General features: G+C 39.5%; 1 protein-coding gene across 2 annotated transcripts in view; it reads left to right on the forward strand.

Annotated features, from left to right (window-relative positions):
- The window catches only part of LOC137416384 (uncharacterized), a 253,620-nt gene that overhangs the window by 57,458 nt on the left and 173,662 nt on the right, over positions 1-22,500 (forward strand). For both annotated transcript variants that reach the window (XM_078778400.1, XM_078778401.1), the window contains exon 3: positions 3,668-3,778. In XM_078778400.1, the coding sequence (XP_078634526.1) occupies positions 3,668-3,778 (111 nt within the window). The remainder of the gene's footprint in view (positions 1-3,667; positions 3,779-22,500) is intronic.

The following is a 22,500-nucleotide window of genomic DNA, read 5'->3' on the forward strand; positions in this document are numbered from 1 at the left end:
CATGATGTGGTGTAACTAACTAATAGGGGGGTTGCCTTTATTCACAAAACCGCAACAATATATATACACCGTATACAGTCACGTGAAAAAGTAAGTACACCCCATGTAAAGTTTTGACTTTTTCAACATATTTCAACAAACAGCTATTTGATCTTCATTTCAACAATATTGATAGATAAAGGTGATATAATATAACAAATATCATGAAACATCTACATTTTGTAGTCCATTGTATAATTGAAATAAACATAAATGCAAATTTCGCATGTGGAAAAAGTAAGTACAGTCATCCCTCGCTATATCGCGGTTCACTTTTCGCGGCTTCGGTACATCGCGGGTTTTTCTCGCTAGTATATGTAAAATTATATCGCGGATTTTTCGCTATATCGCGGGATTTTGCGGTATAAATGTATTTTTATATACTATTATTTTAAATATTTTTGTGTTAAAATAAGCATTTTCTAGCCTAAAAAATTAAAAAACGTAAAAAAAATAAGAAAAATACAGTAATTAAAACATATTACAAGAAATAAAATACTGTACATAGTGTACAGTAGAAGGGTAGACAAAGAGACAAAGAGTCGTGCGTATGGAAAACGCAGATGCGACAGCTTCCACTTGCGCGTTACCCACGTAATGGGTAACTGTAATGCTCTTTCTGGCTGTGCAGTACATTCATCATCGTCATCACCTTCATCGTCATCAGTACTGCACAGCTAATTCATCATCATCTTCATCACGCAAGTTGTAGTATTGAAGAGCCGGGGCTCTTGCTTGATACGGACGAAATGACGGGCAAGACACAAACTCGTCCGAGAAGATATTTATTCTCAAAACCAACTCGGGAACACTGAAAAGCCCGTTTATCGTGCTGAATTATAAAGCACAACCAGAAACCGAAAGCCACGCCTCTCAAGCGTGGCGTGCTTCGGTGGTCACGTGATCAACAGGTGTAGCTGATTATACCCGCACGCGCGCGCTTTGGCGGTCACGTGACCAGCCATTCTGGCGCCGGGGATCCCCGCCGGTGACGTCCCCGGCTGGAGCAAGGAGATTCTAATGCTGGTCACCCATGCTTGGGGCTTGGGGAACCCATGGGTCGCTACAGTATCTTCAATGGTGAGTATCCATTAGAATTTTATATGTTGTTAAAATTACGTATGTTTAAGAGTGTAAAAAGTGTTTAAGAGTATAGGAAGTGTTTATAAGAGTATGGGAAAGGTTAATAAGAGTGTGGGGAGGGTCATAAAGCTTTAAAATATATATATAAATAATAAAATAAAAATATGGTCGCTACTTCGCGGATTTTCGTCTATCGCGGGGGGTTCTGGAACGTAACCCCCGCGATAAACGAGGGATCACTGTACACCCTTGGCTCTAATAGGTGGTATTGCCCCCTTTTGCAGAAACAACCTCAAGTAGGCGTTTCTTATAACTGTCTACCAGTCTCTGACATCGACTGGGAGAAATTTTTGCCCACTCCTCCATGCAGAATTCTTTCAGCTGTGCGATGCTTGAGGGGTTTCTTGCATGCACAGCTCGTTTCAAATCCTCCCACAACATCTCGATGGGATTTAGATCCGGGCTTTGACTTAGCCATTCCAGAACCCTCCATTTCTTTCTTTTCAGCCATTCCTTGGTGGATGTACTGGTATGTTTAGGGTCATTGTCATGTTGCAAGGTCCACCTTCGGTTGAGCTTCAACTTTCCGACAGATGGCCTCACATTATCCTCATGCACCCTCTGGTACAATGAAGAATTCATAGTGATTCTATGATGGTGAGCTGCCCAGGCCCTGATGCAGCAAAGCTGCCCCAAACCATAATATTTCCACCACCATGCTTTACAGTTGGTATCAGATTCTTGTGGTCACATGCTGTCTTTGGTTTTTGCCAAACATGTCTTCTGCTACTGTGGCCAAATAGCTCGACCTTTGACTCATCTGTCCAGAGCACATTGTTCCAGAAGTGCTGGTCTTTGCCTCGGTGTTCATTGGCAAACTTTAGTCTTGCCCTGATGTTCTTTCTGGACAGCAAAGGTTTCCCCCTGGCACACCTGCCATGTAGATCAAATTTGTGCAGCTTCTTTCTTATGGTAGACTCGTGCACTTTGACATCAACAGTGGCAAGAGCTACCTGTAGGTCCTGTGATGACATTCTGGGGTTCTTAGAGACTTCTTTCAGCATCTTGCGGTCTGCTCTCGGGCTGAACTTGCTGGGGCGGCTTGGCCTGAACAAGTTGGCAGCTGTTTGGAATCTTCTCCACTTGTAGATGATCTTCCGGACAGTCGAATGATTGATTTCAAATTGTTTGGAGATCTTTTTAAATCCGTTCCCATACTCGTAGGCATCTATAACCTCCTTTCTGAAGGCCTCAGAGAGCTCTTTTGATCTAGGCATGGTGACGCCGCACACTTCAACAACAAAGGGCAAACCAAACTAAATGTCTGTGGTTTTAAAAAGACAGGTTCCTCCAAGATGTTCTCCAACGATGTTCTAATCATTTGCACTTGAGCTTGTGCACCTGATTCTAATTTTAGGTATTTCAAGTAGTGATAAATGTAGGGGTGTACTTAATTTTTCCACATGCGAAATTTGCATTTATGTTTATTTAAATTATACAATGGACGACAAAATGTAAATGTTTCATGATATTTGTTATGTTATATCACCTTTATCTATCAATATTGTTGAAATGAAGATCAAATAGCTGTATGTTGAAATATGTTGAAAAAGTCAAAACTTTACATGGGGTGTACTAACTTTTTCACGTGACTGTGTATATATATATATATATGATACTCACTACATGTGATTTCATACTTGATCTGTCTTAATAATTATTTATTGATAATATATAGATTTATTCTATATATTATATATAGATTTATATCATTATTAATGATAATATATAGACGATAGATTTATTCACTCAAACCCGACATCTGGCTCCCTTTACAAATAAGCAAGTGGCCCCTGGGGAGCAGGACAAGGGGGGAGGGCCCATCTCACTTCAAAGTCACCTCAGCAAAGCTTCCCCCTCCCCTGTCTGTCATCCCCCTGGCATGCACGGGGGGGCGTTTTTCCAGCAAGTTGGGATGGAAACATTAAATTGGCTTTCTGTGCCGTGACTCGAATTGCACAAGTTTTGATCAATTAAATTTAACCACCACACCCCTTTCCACTCCCCTCGTCATACGGTCGTCATACGGTCGGTCACTGTGTCTTATATTTGGACAATTAATTGTCAATCTGTTAACCGACCACACTGTCATTTCGTTTTTGAGGATGGATGACGTTCGATACAAAAAACTCGTCATATGTTGGATCGGTATTTTATGTAATTTGGCAAATAATGCAGGTTGGGGAGAAAACATTTTTCTTGCCTTCTCTATTTTGTTGTTTGTGATTTTGGGTGGTGGTTTTCTTCTGCTTCATTCGGATGCAGCACAAGGCTGCCAAATGTCATCAGTGGTTGAGTTGGCAGCTATGCCGCTGATGCAATGCCCGATGTTGGTGTTCAACCATGGGGAAATGTTTTATTTTCTCTCCTCGAGGAAGACCTCAAATCAATTATTTTAATGCAATATTTATATTTATTTAGAATTTGAAAACAGCTAAGCACGTGATACAAGCTTGCCTGCATTTAATAAAAGTTGCTTTTCCAGATTTATTTGTGAAAGTGGAAGTGAAAACGGAGCATGACATCGATGGCCACCTGGAACAACCTGAACCCAATGACGCTGAAGCTTTTTTCTTCAAGAACCATCCCCATGAAGGTTTCTGACTGCCTATACATTTTGCTTGGGACAGTTTGATCATTACATCTGGTGTAGAGGAAAAAAAAAATACCTACGTTTTGATTTAATTGCGTTGAGAAATAACCACGATGGTGGATCACATCCATTAATTATCCCCTTCATCATTAGGTGAAAGATTTGAATCAACAATAATGTGCCTTGATGTTATCCTGTTATCCTCAATTTGAACTTTCGTCAATTTTATCGAACATTAATTGTGCACACTTTTTATTGATGTATTTAACATGCTTATACAAGGAACAGAAAAGTATATGTATGTATGTGTATATATATATATATATATAATTATATATACAGTCACGTGAAAAAGTAAGTGCACCCCAAGTTTTGACTTTTTCAACATATTTCAACATCCAGCTATTTGAACTTCATTTCATCAATATTGATAGATAAAGGTGATATAATATAACAAACTAGCCGAAACCCGTGGAACATCCACGGAAGGGAGGATGTGGTGTATGGATAGAGTGTACCATTATGGATGGCATAGGGGAGCGCTCATGGGATCTTCTTCTTCCGTTAAGCTCCAATTTTTTCTCTTTAAGTTAAGTCCAATCAGTCCTTTCTGCTCGAAGTGCTCAGGCCATGCCTTCCCGCTCTCATACTTTTATTTCCGTTCGGTGTAGAAAGAGATTGACATATCGTTCATCTGTTTTCAGTTCATTATCTTTAAGCTTCCTTACGTCTCGCCACCTGCTACACCTCTCTGAGTTACGAGGATTTATGCAACGCACCCCGAGTATCGCAACGTCACTCCATTTAACTTTATTAAAATGACGATAAAGACGTTTCCTTATATATCCTAATTTAAAATGTTCAAGGGAATAAAAAGACCATTTGGTTCACACCACCCATGTTCACACCACTCGACTGTCCAATCAGCGGACGGCTCGCTTCGCCTTCGCCCAGCAGACGCCAATATGATGGCGTCGTAAGATGGCGTCGTATCGGCAGTTAATCGGATGCTTTTGGGCCCCAACGTCGGCTAATTCAGATTTTTCGAGTATGGCTGTACGTGATAAACAAAGAGCGCGGTTCGTAGATCGTAAATCCATTCGTGCCGTGGGCATCGGGTCACTGGGTGCGGCGTAAAAGGGATAACCAAGTCGAGTCCTTACGCTATTATTATATAGACTAGCCGAAACCCGTGGAACATCCACGGAAGGGAGGGTGTGGTGTATGGATAGAGTGTACCATTATGGATGGCATAGGGGATTTGCTTGTCCGAGTAAGAGTTAGGAAGAAAGATCAATTTTCACTTGTGCAAAAATGCTACTCACAATTACATCGCCTGTGCGTCGGCCTGTGATTGAGCCAGAGTTGGCCTGTGAGTCAACTTCGTTTCCAATGTCTGCAAGAATTGAAATACTGATTGTGAATGTGTAAAATAATATGAAAGAAGAACATGCATATCAATAGACAATGCCATCGAAAAGGTGAGCAGCTGTCAATAGAAAAGGAAGTCTGACATCAATTTGACATTATTGCACAGGAAATGACAAACAAAGAAACAGTTCATTTCCATCGGGTAATATTATGATGAGAGATCAGCCCATACCTTTATTATGTCCATCAGCATCCATGGCACTTAGAAAAAAAACGCAGCATCAGCCAGCCGCAGCCAATTATCACGTACCGTCTCGAAGTCAATGCCATCCTTTTATCTCTTCGTATACAAGTACAACTCACTGATCGCAACGTCACTCCACTTAACTTTATTAAAATGACGATAAAGACGTGAAACCCGTGGAACATCCATGAAAGGGATATCGTTCGTCTGTTTTCAGCTCGTTATCTTTAAGCTTCCTTACGTCTCGCCACCTGCTGCACCTCTCTGAGTTACGAGGATTTATGCAACGCACCCCGAGTATCGCAACGTCACTCCATTTAACTTTATTAAAATGACGATAAAGACGTTTCCTTATATATCCTAATTTCAAATGTTCAAGGGAATAAAAAAAGCTTACTTACGTCTCGCCACCTGCTACACCTCTCTGAGTTACGAGGATTTATGCAACGCACCCCGAGTATCGCAACGTCACTCCATTTAACTTTATTAAAATGACGATAAAGACGTTTCCTTATATATCCTAATTTCAAATGTTCAAGGGAATAAAAAAAGCTTACTTACGTCTCGCCACCTGCTACACCTCTCTGAGTTACGAGGATTTATGCAACGCACCCCGAGTATCGCAACGTCACTCCATTTAACTTTATTAAAATGACGATAAAGACGTTTCCTTATATATCCTAATTTAAAATGTTCAAGGGAATAAAAAGACCATTTGGTTCACACCACCCATCACACCACTCGACTGTCCAATCAGCGGACGGCTCGCATCGCCTTCGCCCAGCAGACGCCAATACGATGGTGTCGTAAGATGGCGTCGTATCGGCCGATAAATCGGATGCTTTTGGGTCCCAAAGTCGGCGAATTCAGATTTTTCGAGTATGGCTGTACGTGATAAACAAAGAGCGCGGTTCGTAGATGGAAAATGCATTAGTGCCGTGAGCATCGGGTCACTGGGTGCGGCGTAAAAAGGATAACAAAGTCGAGTCCTTACGGTATTATTATATAGATATCATGAAACATTTACATTTTGTAGTCCATTGTATAATTTAAATAAACATAAATGCAAATTTTGCATGTGGAAAAAGTAAGTACACCCTTGGCTCTAATAGGTGGTATTGCCCCCTTTGGCAGAAACAACCTCAAGTAGGCGTTTCTTATAACTGTCTACCATTCTCTGACATCGCTAACCCCCGCTCTAGTAGGGAAAATGGCCTTTAAAATGCATGTTGTTGTTGTTGTATTCTCTGACATCGACTGGGAGAAATTTTTGCCCACTCCTCCATGCAGAATTCTTTCAGCTGTGCGATGTTTGAGGGGTTTCTTGCATGCGCAGCTCGTTTCAAATCCCCCCACAACATCTCGATGGGATTTAGATCCAGGCTTTGACTTGGCCATTCCAGAACCCTCCATTTCTTTCTTTTCAGCCATTCCTTGGTGGATTTACTGGTATGTTTAGGGTCATTGTCATGTTGCAAGGTCCACCTTCGGTTGAGCTTCAACTTTCCGACAGATGGCCTCACATTATCCTCAAGCATCCTCTGGTACAATGAAGAATTCATAGTGGATTATATGATGGTGAGCTGCCCAGGCCCTGATGCAGCAAAGCTGCCCCAAACCATAATATTTCCACCACCATGCTTTACAGTTGGTATCAGGTTCCTGTGGTCAAATGCTGTCTTTGGTTTTCGCCAAACATGTCTTCTGGTACTGTGGCCAAATAGCTCTACCTTTGACTCATCTGTCCAGAGCACATTGCTCCAGAAGTGCTGGTCTTTGCCTCGGTGTTTAGTGGCAAACTTTAGTCGTGCCCTGATGTTCTTTCTGGACAGCAATGGTTTCCTCCTCGCACACCTCCCATGTAGATCAAATTTGTGCAGCCTCTTTCTAATGGTAGACTCGTGCACTTTGACATCAGCAGTGGCAAGAGCTACCTGTAGGTCCTGTGATGACATTCTGGGGTTCTTAGAGACTTCTTTCAGCATCTTGCGGTCTGCTCTCGGGCTGAACTTGCTGGGGCGGCCTGAGTAGGGAATAAATGTTGTTCCTGGACCACCCCTCGTTTCTCCATTCACTTACATGTTAATTTCCTCTCACCCTCATTTCCCCTTAACACCTCTATTTCTTCCACCCTGATCTTTACGAACCTTTTGGTCTTTTGACATACTAGCTATAGCACCTACTCTTATCCTCAATGTTGTTCATTAGACCACTCAAACAATGATCCTTCAAATATTTGCTCCCTCTCACCCTCCGAACATTTACCCTTATGGACCTATGATCCTTCCAGCCTTATGAACCTATGATCCTTCTACCTTATGGACCTATGATCCTTCTAGCCTTATGAACCTATGATCCTTCTGGCCTTATGAACCTATGATCCTTCTCGCCTGATGAACCTATGATCCTTCTGGCTCTTATACTATTGACACTGGCAGATCATCTAGTGGACCACTCAAACAATGATCCTACAAATATTTGTTTATGTGTGGGAAATATGCCGGATGAGCCGTGCTTTTTTTGGGTCCGCTTCCGGTTCCTCGAGCGATGAGGCTTGCTTCGATCTCTTCATGACATCAAAGTTTGAGTATTTTCCCATTTGTGTCTTTGTCAAATTTCCACTGGTTATTTTATTGTGTACGTGTTATTGTGTGTTTTTCTTCAGTTTTGGTTTTGTAATTATTGCAAATTTGTGTGTAATTAGTCGTTTTTTAAATTCGCACCTCATGCGCGGCCTGGTCTCTCCAGGCTCCCTCCCCCCCCGTCAGTATTTTGTGAATATAAGTTCTTTCTTTCATAGTATTTGCTTGTTTCTTTGATTTTCTTTTCTCCCCCCTACCTCTCACAAACATCTTACCCTTTGTCCAACGTTTTTAAAAACAATACAAACAAATAAACAAAAAATTCGATATTAATTCTTTCTCTCCTCCCGGACACGTGCTTGTTCGCTCTCCTCCTCGTCTCGACTTGTGGCCCGCCCCCTATATCTCGTTTTTCTTCCACCTCTGCTCCTTCTTTCTCAAATCCATGTTCTCACTTAGAGACTTTTCCCAGATTATTTTTCATGGTTTTGTTTAAATATTATTAAAATATGTTTAAACCGCAGCCGAATTGAGAAGGTGAAAGGATTTTGGAGTTTGCTGATGGAGCTGATTTGTTGATTTGTAATACTCAGTTCCAGAAAGAGGATAATAAGCTTGTTACATACACGTCAGGTGGGTCGACGACAACCGTTGACTACCTGATGGTGCGTAGGCGAGATAGGGGGCACCTTCGGAACACAAAGGTGATCCCGGGGGAGGAGGCTGTTTCACAGCACCACTTGGTTGTCTGCGACATAAGGGTGAAAGGTGCGAGGAGAGCTCGGCGGGTGAAGTACCAACCAAGAATGAAGGTGTGGAGGTTGAAAGAGGTGACAGTAAGGGAGGCATTAAAAGAGAGGCTGAGTAGGGAAACGGATGATGTGGTTGAGCTTGAAAATGGTTGGATGTCAATGAAAGCTGGTCTGTTAGGAGCCGTTGGTGAGGTATGTGGATGGACAAAAGGACCACCGATGCACTCGGAAACATGGTGGTGGGATGATGAAGTTGGAAACAGGATTGACGAGAAGAGGAAGAAGGTCAAGGAGTGGCAGAAGGCGAAGGGTATGGGAGCAGAAACAGCAGAGCATGAAAGTTATAAGGCAGCCAGGAAGGCTGCAAAGAAAGAGGTAGCAAAGGCGCACGAGGCATGTAGGAAAATGTTCGGAGAACGCTTGGATTCAGAAGAGGGTCAGAAAGCAGTATTCGGGATTGCAAAGCAGATAGCGAAAGAGAAGTGTGATGTGATGGGGGTGAGTTGCTTGAAGGATGAAGTGGGACAAATCGTTGTGGACCCAGATGGAATTAAAGGAAGATGGAAAAGATATATGGAAATGCTGTTGAATACAGAGAATGAATGGGATGGCAACATCGAGAGTAACCCAGTTTTAGGACCGGCAGAGAAGATAACTGAGAAGGAAGTTGAAGAAGCGATAAAAGCAATGAAGAGTGGAAAAGCGGGATGGCCGACGGGAGTTGTGGGAGATATGTTGAAGGCAGCAGGAAGTTGGAGTGTGAAGAGAATGACAGAGATCTGTAATCTGGTGGTGAAAGAAGGCTGCATTCCAGTGGATTGGGAACTGAGTACCCTCGCACCTCTATACAAGGGGAAAGGTGACCCTCTGGAGTGTGGCTCGTACCGAGCGATAAAGTTATTGGAGCATGGAATGAAGGTATTGGAAAGGGTGTTGGAGAGGAGGATAAGGAAGAAAGTGAAGATCGACGAAATGCAGTTTGGATTTATGCCAGGAAGAGGAACGACAGACACGCTTTTCATTGTGAGGCAGTTGCAGGAGAAGTACATGGAGAAGAGGAAGAAGTTGTTTCTTGGGTTTGTTGATCTGGAGAAAGCATCTGATATGGTTCCATGCAAAGTATTGACATGGGCATTGAGGAAGTTAGGAGTGGAGGAATGGTTGATCAGAGTAGTGATGGCAATGTACAAAAGAGCGCGCACAGCTGTAAGGACGAAGGACGGGAACAGTGGTGAGTTTGAGGTGAAGGTGGGAGTGCATCAGGGGTCGGTACTAAGTCCACCACTATTTGTAGCTGTGTTGGAGGTGCTGGCTCAGAACGTAAATGAGGGTTTACCGTGGGAGTTGTTGTATGCAGATGATCTGGTGTTCATTGCGGAAAGTATGGATGGACTGAAGGAAAAGATGAACAAGTGGAAGGAATGTATGGAGACAAAAGGTCTGAAGGTGAATATCGGAAAGACGACGGTGATGGCAAGTGGTAAAGCATGTGGTGAGGTGGAAAGAACTGGGAAGTGGCCCTGTGCTGTGTGTAGGAAGGGTGTCGGAGTGAACTCCATTCAATGTACAATGTGCGCTGAGTGGGTTCATCAAAAATGTAGTGGTCTGAGAGGGTCATTAACCAGTGTGGCAGCTGCATTTAAATGTAAGGTGTGCACAGAGGGAGCTGCAGATGGAGGAAATGTTGAGTTGGATTTTGGAGACGGCGTGAAGCTGGAAGGTGTGAAAACATTTTGCTACCTCGGAGACATGCTGAATGGAGAAGGTGGATCAGACTCGGCAACGGTTGCCAGAGTGAGATGTGCATGGAAGAAGTTTTGGGAACTGATTGGCGTGCTGATGATGAGGGGAGTGTCGTTGAAGCTGAAGGGAAAGGTGTATGCTGCATGTGTGAGAAGTGTTATGATTTATGGGAGCGAGACATGGGTAATGAATGTAGAGCAGCAACGAAGGTTGGAAAGGGTGGAAATGCGAATGGTTCGATGGATGTGCGGAGTATCGTTGAGAGAGGAAGACAAATGATGAATTGCGAAAGATGATGGGAATCGAGCCTGTGATTGATGCTGTGAAGAGGAACAGGTTGAGATGGTTTGGTCATGTGTTGAGGAAGGATGAAAGTGACTGGTTGAGAAGAGTGATGGAAATGAATGTAGAAGGAAGTAGAGGACGGGGAAGACCGAGAAAGACTTGGCTAAAGATGGTGGAAGAAGAAATGCAGGCAAGGGGGTGAACAAGGAGAGATGCAGAAAATAGGGCAAAATGGAGAAGATTGTCATGGGGACCGCAAGGCTAACCCCCGCTCTAGTCGGGAAAATGGCCTTAAAATGCATGTTGTTGTGTGTTGTTTGTGGGAAAAAATTTAAATCTCTTACCACTCTCTTCACCATCTCATCCAACTCACCGGTATTTAAATTAATTCTCTTATTTGTTTTGTTTTTTTGTAATTCTTGTGAGTAAAATGAACCCAAGATTTCTTCCCCATTCATATCATATAATTTGTAGGTCCAAGGGACTATCCATTACATCAACGATTTTAAATAATTCATTCGTCCATTTTTTGTATAACCTTTCTCAAAATGACTTTTCCATCTGTGTATTCTTACAATATCACCAACTTTGTACTTCGGTTTTCTCAAATTAATCTCCTTTTCATATTCTAATTCTGTAAATGTTTCTGATGGTTTTGATTTTGTTGATGAATGAACTGTATTATTGTAATTATCTACAATATCCTGTATTAAATATACCCATTGTTGAGAACCGAGTTGTGTGAACTTTTTAATATAGTTTCTCTTTCAAAGTACGATTAAAATGCTCAATAACAACTGCTTTTCCTTCATTAAAGGTGCTGTATTATTTAATACCCTCCCCCTTAAGAAATTTCATAAATATTTTGTAAGAGAACTCTGTTCCCTCATCAGTCCATAACTTCTTTGGTTTCCTTTTATCCCTATAAAATATTAGCTTAAAGGCTAACATTAAAGTATCACCCCTTTTATTTTTTAAAGGAACAACCCAGGCAAATCTACTCCTCAAATCAATAATGGTTAAAGCATACCTGTATCCCCTGTCATTATTCAATTCAATTAAATCAGCGGACCATATGTGGTCAGTGTCTTTGGAATAAAGCTTCCTTCTTTTAAACTTGGTAATTATAGGTTTGTGTAATTCTTCAGCCAAAAGCTCCTCAGTCTTGATGACATCATTCGAGCCTAATAGTTTTTTGAGGAATAACCGTAGTTGATACTCAGGTTGAAAACTTGACTTCGTAAAAATTATTAAATTATCATAATCTAAAAAATTAGGTCTAAGGAGCATCTTTAAAAGCAAACAGGTTTTTCCGCATCCGCTTGAACCAACTATTAGACATCTCAATGAATTTGGAAGATTTTTGTGGTTATAAAATTTTATCTTATTTTCCCAAACGGGTAAAAAATCATTCATTTATATATTTGGAAAACAAGTCATCTCACTTTTTTTGAGCTATTTTAGAAACTCTATATTTTATCGAGATGTGTGTTCAGGTTTAATTTCAAAATAATTCATTATTTTATTTATATAGTATCTTGTATTAACATTTCCATTAAAATTATTTTGAATAATAAATATCATATATAGTATCTTGTATTAACATTTCCATTAAAATTATTTTGAATAATAAATATCATTAAACCCTTATACATTTCCTCAATACAAATAGTCTCTTCCCTTGAAAGAAATGGTGTATTATCATCATAATGTTTAACATTCATCTCTCTTATTAATCTTGTAAAGTAATTCATTTTTGGTTCTAATTTAAAAGAGTTATATATATATATATATATTTTTTATTATTATCATTAATTAAAATTAAATCACAGAAAATACATTGTTTATATGAACCCTCATTATTAAGCCCTATTCTACCACAACGACGACAGATTTCTAAATTATCATATGGAGAGTCTGGAAATTCTAAATCTCCTTCAGAATTTATCATATTATAAACAGTAAATTGTTACTTAAACTAAACGCAAGTTTATTAGTTAATAAATACAATGTTTCAAAGCACAAAAGACAAATTTCAATCAATCTCTACTTCGGTGGAAGATATAGAAAAATATGTCAAAGATGTTAAATTGAACAAAGATAAATATGGAAATTTTTGGGTAAAACCAGTTATGGAAAATAACCTGAGCCCCTCTATTTCATTTAAAGGAAGAGCTCTAACTATACCTGGAAAGACATCCATTAAAGTAAATCTAACAAAAGTTTCTCCTCTACTGGCAATTTATTCAAAGCTTGAAAAAGTGATCGGACGCGATATGAGTGGGGTTTTTAAAATGAATGATAAGACCATCAACAATACACGTGGAGAAATTTGTATTTTCTTTAATAATACAAAGGGTGTAGATCTAAGTAACATGAATGATGTTAATATTTCTGGTGAAATGTCATTTTGTTCTATGATAATTAGAGATTATTTTAAGATAACTTTCGATGTTAAAAATGTAGTGATTTAATCCGTTAATGAAAGAAAGTATATTGGTATAGATGGAAAGGTTTTTTCTGCTAATTAAATATGAGTCATTACAGCAGTGAAGATTTTACTATTTCATGGAACTCGGACGATAGTGATGATAGTATTTCATTGAACTCAGATGATAGTTATGATACTAATAGTTTGTGCTCAAATGATAGTTATGAGAGTAGCTTTATTGATGACTCCGAGTATGATTCTGAGTATTCATGTGGTAGTTATGACTCAGATGATTCTGAGTGAAAAAGTGTTTTAGTTTAAGCACAGCGATATATATAAAACGGAGCTGTAAAGCTCAAAAGTGTTTTATTTTAAGCACAGCGATATATATAAAACAGAGCTGTAAAGCTCAAAAGTGTTTTATTTTAAGCACAGCGATATATATATATAAAACACCACGTTTTCTCATGCTATAAATATGGTTTATTGTGATACTTGCGAGAAGGAAGTAAATATTATAAACAACATATTCTCACCGCAAAACATACATACAACATTCTTAACAAACTTTCCCCTCTTCCACCTAAAACGAAATATTGTAAGGTCTGTAAAACAACCATCCTCAAGAAGGGGTTTAAAGCCCATCTTAAAACAAACAAACACTTGTCAAAATTGTTTACTATTAAGAATACTGATGGTGCTTTCAAAAATCATATCAGAATACACATATTTGATTTTCATCCTCCTGGCCCCAACTCAATTGTTGAGGCTGTGGATATCATCAAACCCTCTGTGAAAGATTTTATTGAAAAGACTCTTATTGAGTTGAAATCAATCAAGTTCTATCTGGGTATTAAAATGAAAATCTCAAAAGAAGATCCATTCACTGGTGATGTTTTCACTGATGAGAACAGACACACACTTTATTACAACATACAATCAGGTCAATCCCGTTTATGATCAACTGATCAAGCAAGAACAAGAACTTGAGCACACTATTACTGGAAGTGGTTTCAATATAGATGGGATACTATTTATTGACATTCATATTCTTAAATCAGATCCTCTAAACGCTGCTTCTTACATTGATTTACCTAGTGTTATCAAAAATAGAAAAGCAGTTATCAATATCAAAAATAAAGACAATAAATGTTTTCTCTGGTCTATTCTAGCACATCTACATCCACAAGATAGTCATGTTGAAAGAGTATCTCATTATAAAAAATATGAGAATACGTTGAATACAAAAGATCTAAATTTTCCAATGACTTTAAATGATATTCCTAAATTTGAAAAGATGAATAATTTATCAGTTAATGTTTATGGTCTGATGGAAACAAACAACATTCAGATTTTAAAGCTTTCTGAAAATTATAATCAAACTCATATGAATCTTCTATATTTTTTTTCAGAGGAAAATTCACATTATACATACATCAAAGATATTACAAAATTAATAAAACCACAAGTATGTAAAATAACAAATAAAATATATATTTGTATGCGTTGTCGTAACTTCTTCCATACACAAGAAAGATTAGATAAACATTCAAATTATTGTGGTGATCATAAATCAACGCTAATCAATATGCCTAAAGAAGGCTCAAAGATCTCATTCAAAGATGAAAAGAAAACAATAAAACATCCATTTGTTATATATGCTGATTTTGAAAGTATTCTAGAAAAAATTTATACTGCTTCTCCAGATCCAAAAGAATCATACACAAATAAATATCAAAAGCATACTCCTTGTGGTTTTTGTTATTATATCAAATCATCCGTTGGTGATGAATATACATGTTAGAGGTGTATAGAGGCTCAAATACCCCAGAGGAGTTTGTGAAATGACTAGAAAAGACTGTGTTCGATTAACCAAGATAATGAGAGAAACCATAAACCAATGTCCTTGACGAGTGAAGAAAAAAGGGAATTTAGAAAAAACAATGTCTGTCATATTTGTGAGGAGAAAATTGGTGAAGGCCTAAAGGTTAGAGATCATTGTCATCTCACTGGTAGATATAGAGGTCCCGCTCATGAAAGTTGTAATATTAATTATAAACTCCCCTCTTTCATTCCTGTCTTTCTTCATAACAATGCTAATTATGACACTCATCTATTTATCAAGGAACTCTCAAAGACTTCTGGAATTATCTCAGCAATTCCAAACACAGATCAGAAATACATTTCATTCACAAAAACAATTCATACATCTCCTATAACTCAGATCAGATTTCTTGATACATTTAAATTCATGGCAAGTCCATTGGCTAACTTGGTTCAAAATCTAAAAGAGTTTCCTTGTCTTTCAGAGTATTTTTCAGACAAAGATTTACTAACACAAAAGGGAATTTATCCCGATGACTATATGGGCTCATTTGAGAGATTCAATGAAACACAACTTCCTTCAAAAGAAAATTTATATAATAAATTAAATAATAGTCATATATCTGATAAAGATTATGTACACGCACAAAATGTTTGGGAAAAATATAACATCAAGAATCTTGGTGAGTATCACGATTTGTATCTCAAAACTGATGTGCTTGTTGGCTGATATGTTTGAGGCTTTCAGAACAATCTGTCATTCTGGGTATGGATTGGATCCTGCTCACTATTACACTGCTCCTGGATTGGCTTGGAGTGCTATGTTAAAGATGACGAAGCAAGAGTTGGATGTTATAACAGATGTTGATATGCTGTTGATGATTGAGAAGGCAAAGAGAGGAAGAATTTCACAAGTCTGTTCAAAGAGATATGCTAAAGCAAATAACAAGTACATTCCCAATTATGATCCATCGGTAGAGAGCTCCTACTTGATGTATTATGATGCGAATAACTTGTATGGGTGGGCAATGTCTCAAGCACTTCCTTATGGTGGTTTGAAATGGGTTAAAGAGAAATATCATAAGAAAGTTCTACAAAATCTCTGTATATCAACACAAAAAGAATTGGATGAAACAAAGAAGGGATATTATTTTGAGGTTGATTTGAAATATCCAGAGGAACTCCATAACCTCCACAAAGATCTCCCGTTTGCTTCTGAAAAGGAAAGTCCACAGAACGAGTGGTGAAGTGATTATCAACAATCATTTAATGTAAAGGGTAAAGCATCAGAGAAGCTTCTAACAACACTATACAACAAGAAAGATTATGTGCTCCATCAAAGAAATTTGAGACAATGTCTTTCAAAGGGTCTCCGTGTTGAAAAGATACATAGGATTCTCAAGTTTAATCAGAGTCATTGGTTGAAAGAGTACATTGATTTTAACACACAACGCAGGATTGAATCAAAGAATGATTTTGAGAAAGACTTTTATAAGTTGATGAATAACGCTGTATTTGGAAAAACGATGGAGAATGTTAGAAAGAGGCAAAACATTCGTCTATCAACATCATGGAAACAAGCATCAAAATTAATCAACAGACCAAGCTTCTCGAGAGTAGAAGTTTTTACGGAAAACTTTTGTGCGATACATTTGATGAGAGAAAGCATTGAGATGGACAAACCTATTTATATTGGAACATCAATACTTGATTTATCAAAGTCCTTGATGTATGATTACTTTTACAATAACTTGAGGAAGAAATATCAAAATGATGTTAATCTACTTTATATGGATACAGATAGTTTTATTTTGAAAATTAATACTGATGATGTTTATTCAGACATGAAAAAGGACATTAATATCTATGATACTAGTAATTACAGTCCATAGAGTGAGTTGTTCTCTTCTAAAAATAAAAAGGTGATTGGAAAGTTCAAGGATGATTTCGGAGGATATGTTATGAGTGAATTTGTGGGATTGAGGTCAAAGGCCTATGCTTATAAATACATTGTGAATAACGTTGAAAACACTGATAAGAAGTTAAAGGTGTAAAGAAAAATGTTATTAAAGAAACAATAAACTTTAAGGATTATTATAACTGTTTAACAACAAAGAAAGAAGAGTTTAGATTCGAAAGATTAATGGAATAAGAAGTTATAAACATCAACTAGAACTGCCACTTTAAAACTGCTGGCAGTGATGACCGGTTTACTCGCACCCACTTTTGATACAACCCCACTTTTGATACAACCCCACTTTTGATACAACCCCACTTTTGATACAACCCCACTTTTGATACAACCCCACTTTTGATACAACCCCACTTTTGATACAACCCCACTTTTGATAAAACCCCACTTTCATTGGACATGCTTTGACACAACCCCCTTGGATACAACCCCGACACACACACACACACACACACACACACACACACACACACACACACACACACACACACACACACACACACACACACACACACACACATCCCCCCTACCCCCACCCACACCCCTCCCCCCAAACACACACCCCTCCAAACACACACACACACACAAACACACGCACACATCCCCCACCCCCCCCCCCACACACACACACGCACACACACACACACATCCCCCCCACCCCTAACACACACGCGCACACACACACACACATACACACACATACACACACACATCCCCCCTACCCCCACCCACACCCCTCCCCCCAAACGCACACCCCTCCAAACACACACACACACACACACACACACCAACCCCCCACACCCCCCACCTAAACACACACATCCCTCCCCCCCCCCCCCACACACACACATCCCCCCTACACACAAACATACACACACACACACACCCCAACACACACACACACACACACACCCCAACACACACACACACACACGCACACACACACGTCTTTTTTTCATTTCTGTTCCTCACAATTCTATCCCTCTCTTTCATTCACACACACACACACACACACACACGCACACACACACACACACACACCTCGTTTTGTCATTTTTGTTCCTCACAATTCTATCTCTCTTTTATACGCACGCACACACACACACACACACACCACACACACACACACACGCACACACACATCCAACCGCCCCTCCTCCACACGCACACCCAACCCCCCCTCCCCCCACATACACACATATCCACCCCCCCCACCCACACACACACACAGACATTCACACACACGCACATCCAAACATCCAACCCCTCCTCCTCTGCGCGCACACCCCAACCCCCCCCCCCCCCCACATACACACATATCCACTCCCTCCCACACACCCACAAACACACACATCCACACACACACACACACACACACATCCACACACACGCACATCCACACACACACACACATACACACATCCCCCCACCCCCAACACACACACATACACACACGCACACCCTTCCACACATACACACACCCCTCCACACATATCCAACCCCCCATCCTCCACATGCACACCCCAACCCCTCCCCACACACACACATATCCACCCCCCCCCCCCCACACACACATCCACACACACACATCCCCACACATACACACACATCCAACCCCCCCTCCTCCACACGCACACCCCAACCCCCCCCCCCCCCCCCCCACATACACATATCCATCCCCCCACACCCACTCACACAAACACCCCCACACCCCTCCCCCCACACACACACCCCTCCACACACACACACACACATCCCCCACCTCCACACATACACACACACATCTGCCCACCCCTCCATACGCACACCCCAAAACCCCACCGCACACACACACACACACACACACACACACACACACACACACACATCTCGTTTTTTCATTTCTGTTCCTCACAATTCTATCCCTCTCTTTCATTCACAGACATCCACGCACACGCACACACACACACACACACACACACACACACACACACACACACACACACACACACACACACACACACACACACCACACACACACACACACACACACACACACAACACACACACACACACACACACACACACACATATCCTTGCCAAATCAAATCTCTGAATCTGACATGGCCCAATATCCAGATCTTTTCATAATATGATAGTCTACTACTGTGCCAAATTGGTGCTTTCCCCACAAAATGCACAATTGTTATGCTATATTTAGCTTAGCTGCCGGACTATATTGACAAATCTGCAATTGGAATTTCATTGAGGTTGAAATGACCGCGGGAGATCGTGTGATAGTGATCACGTCTTGGCTGGACATCTTCTTCTTCAGTAAGCTCATAACTTTGAGTGAAATGCGATCGAGTTAAAAATAGTCAGAATTTCACCAAATCTGTTTCATTCGTTTGTTAATATGCCTCACCTATTGATAAATCTGCAATTGGAATTTCATTTGAGGTTGAAATGACCGCGGGGAGATCGTGTGACAGTGATCACGTCCTGGGTGGACATCTTCTTCTTCAGTAGCTCATAACTTGAGTGAAATGCGATCGAGTTAAAAATAGTCAGAATTTCACCAAATCTGTTTCATTCGTTTGTTAATATGCCTCACCTATTGATAAATCTGCAATTTGAATTTCATTTGAGGTTGAAATGACCGCGGGAGATCGTGTGACAGTGATCACGTCCTGGGTGGACATCTTCTTCTTCAGTAGCTCATAACTTTGAGTGAAATGCGATTGAGTTAAAAATAGTCAGAATTTCACCAAATCTGTTTCATTCATTTGTTAATATGCCTCACCTATTGATAATTCTGCAATTGGAATTTCATTTGAGGTTGAAATGATTGCCGGAGATCGCGTTATCGTGATCACGTTCTGGAAGGACAAATTGGTGTGTTTCTTCTTCTTTCAACAATAAAGACTTATAGCTTCGAGACCGTACATCCAACCATCTTGAAATTTGGCACACTTCTTCCGCTTGATGAGAGCTACATTGCGTTAAAAATTCAAGTCGATCCATGCAGTGCTTCAAGAGTTACAAGCTTTTTACAATTTAACTTCCATTATTTATTGCGGCCAAACCATGTGACTTATCAAAACGTCTCAAGTAACATTGAAACATCCCCCCATGCGGAACATTTGTGTAAAGTTTCCACTCGATATCTCCACAAATTATGGAGGTGATACCATTTCTAGTTTGAGCGTTAAAACGTCATAACTCTGAAACCATGTGTCGGATGACGTCGTGCTCGCTGACCTTTTTGTTCGTCATGGGTATGCGAATACGCATGCCAAGTTTGGGCTCGATTCGTTCAGCCGTTGTGGAGACAAATGGGTTTTTGTGTTTTTTCACGAAAAACAAGATGGCGGCCGAACCATGTGACGTATGACTTCGAAATTTTTTGCAATCTGAGTTTTAACTAAGCATCTGGGGAAAAAATCCCATTTTCGGGGGAGAAAATTTTTTGTTTGACGAATTCTAACCTCTTAACGTTAGCATTTTTAATATACTCGATACACATGTCTTTTGTTCCCATTGAAGAGTTCTTCTGAATGAGCCATTCCTCAAATTTTTCCATTGGGCCGTTTCAGAGATACAGAGGGGAAAAGTTGAATTTGTTTTACAAGATGGCGCCCATACCACGTGACCTATGACGTCATCATTAGCATTAAAAGATTCTAGGAGCCGAGACGATCATTTGATGAAAATTTCCTGTCAATCCGACCAGCGGTTGCTGAGAACATTAATTATGAAGTTTTCGGAGGTGCAAAATAGGGCGGAAGAATAATAATAAGAAAAACTCTAGCAGTAATAATAGGTTACTCTCCATTTCATGGAGAGTAAACCTAATTATATTCAGAAGAGGTGAATAAGAAAGCATTGGGGGCTTTTGATGATAAGAGGTTTATTTTAGAAAATGGAATTAATAGTCTTCCTTATGGTTATAAGTGTTAAAATATATATAAGTGATAAGATATATAAGTGATAAGATATATATATATATATATAAGTGATAAGATATATATAAGTGATAAGATAATGGGGTTGGGGATTTTAAGGGGCTACCGCCACCTTTTTATGAATATATAAATGATAGAACCAAGTATCAACCATACTTAAGAGTGGAGGTGTAATCAACCTTGGTATATAAATGAAAAACAAAATGAATGTGAAAAATATCAAATAAGTCTTATTGAAAAGGGATAAAAAATTTAACAAAACAAATAAGAGAATTAATTTAAATACCGGTGAGTTGGATGAGATGGTGAAGAGAGTGGTAAGAGAATTAAATTATTTCCCACACATAAACAAATATTTGTAGGATCGATGTTTGAGTGGTCTACTAGATGATCTGCCAGTGTATAAGGACCTGTGCTCAGTGTCAATAGTATAAGAGCCAGAAGGATCATAGGTTCATAAGGCTAGAAGGGTAGAAGGATCACAGGTTCATAAGGATCATAGGTCCATAAGGGTAAATGTTAGGAGGTTCATGAGGGTAGAAGGATCATGGTTTGAGTGGTCTAATGAACAACATTGAGGATAAGAGTAGGTGCTATAGCTAGTATGTCAAAAGGTCAAAAGGTTCATAAAGATCAGGGTGGAAGAAATAGAGGTGTTAAGGGGAAATGAGGGTGAGAGGAAAATTAACATGTAAGTGAATGGAGAAATGAGGGGTGGTCCAGGAACAACATTTATTCCCTACTGGCCTGGCCTGAACAAGTTGGCAGCTGTTTGGAATCTTCTCCACTTGTAGATGATCTTCCGGACAGTCGAATGATTGATTTCAAATTGTTTGGAGATCTTTTTAAATCCCTTCCCAGACTCGTCGGCATCTATAACCTTCTTTCTGAAGGCCTCAGAGAGCTCTTTTGATCTAGGCATGGTGACGCCGCACACTTCAACAACAAAGGGCAAACCAAACTAAATGTCTGAGGTTTAAATAAGACAGGTTCCTCCAAGATCTTGTCTAACGATGTTCTAATCATTTGCACCTGAGCTGGTGCACCTGATTCTAATTTTAGGTATTTCAAGTAGTGATAAATGTAGGCCGTAGGGGTGTACTTACTTTTTCCACATGCAAAATTTGCATTTATGTTTATTTAAATTATACAATGGATGACAAAATGTAAATGTTTCATGATATTTGTTGTATTATATCACCTTTATCTATCAATATTGTTGAAATGAAGATCAAATAGCTGTATGTTGAAATATGTTGAAAAAGTCAAAACTTTACATGGGGTGTACTTACTTTTTCACGTGACTGTATGTGTATATATGTATATATATATATATATATATATATATATATATATATATATATATATATATATATATATATATATATATATATATATATATATATTGTTGCGGATATGAGGATTGTGTTTTTTTATTGTGTTGTATTGTATAGTAAATTGTTGTGAAATTGCTTTATTGCTTTATTCTTTATTCTGGTTGCTTTATTCTGGACCCTCCTTACTCCAGTTATGTATAAAGGTCAAAGGGCGTCCCATAATTAGGTCATAAACAATCA

The sequence above is a fragment of the Myxine glutinosa genome, chromosome 5 (assembly GCF_964187855.1).
Source record: "Myxine glutinosa chromosome 5, kmMyxGlut1.1, whole genome shotgun sequence".
Classification (NCBI taxonomy): domain Eukaryota; kingdom Metazoa; phylum Chordata; class Myxini; order Myxiniformes; family Myxinidae; genus Myxine; species Myxine glutinosa.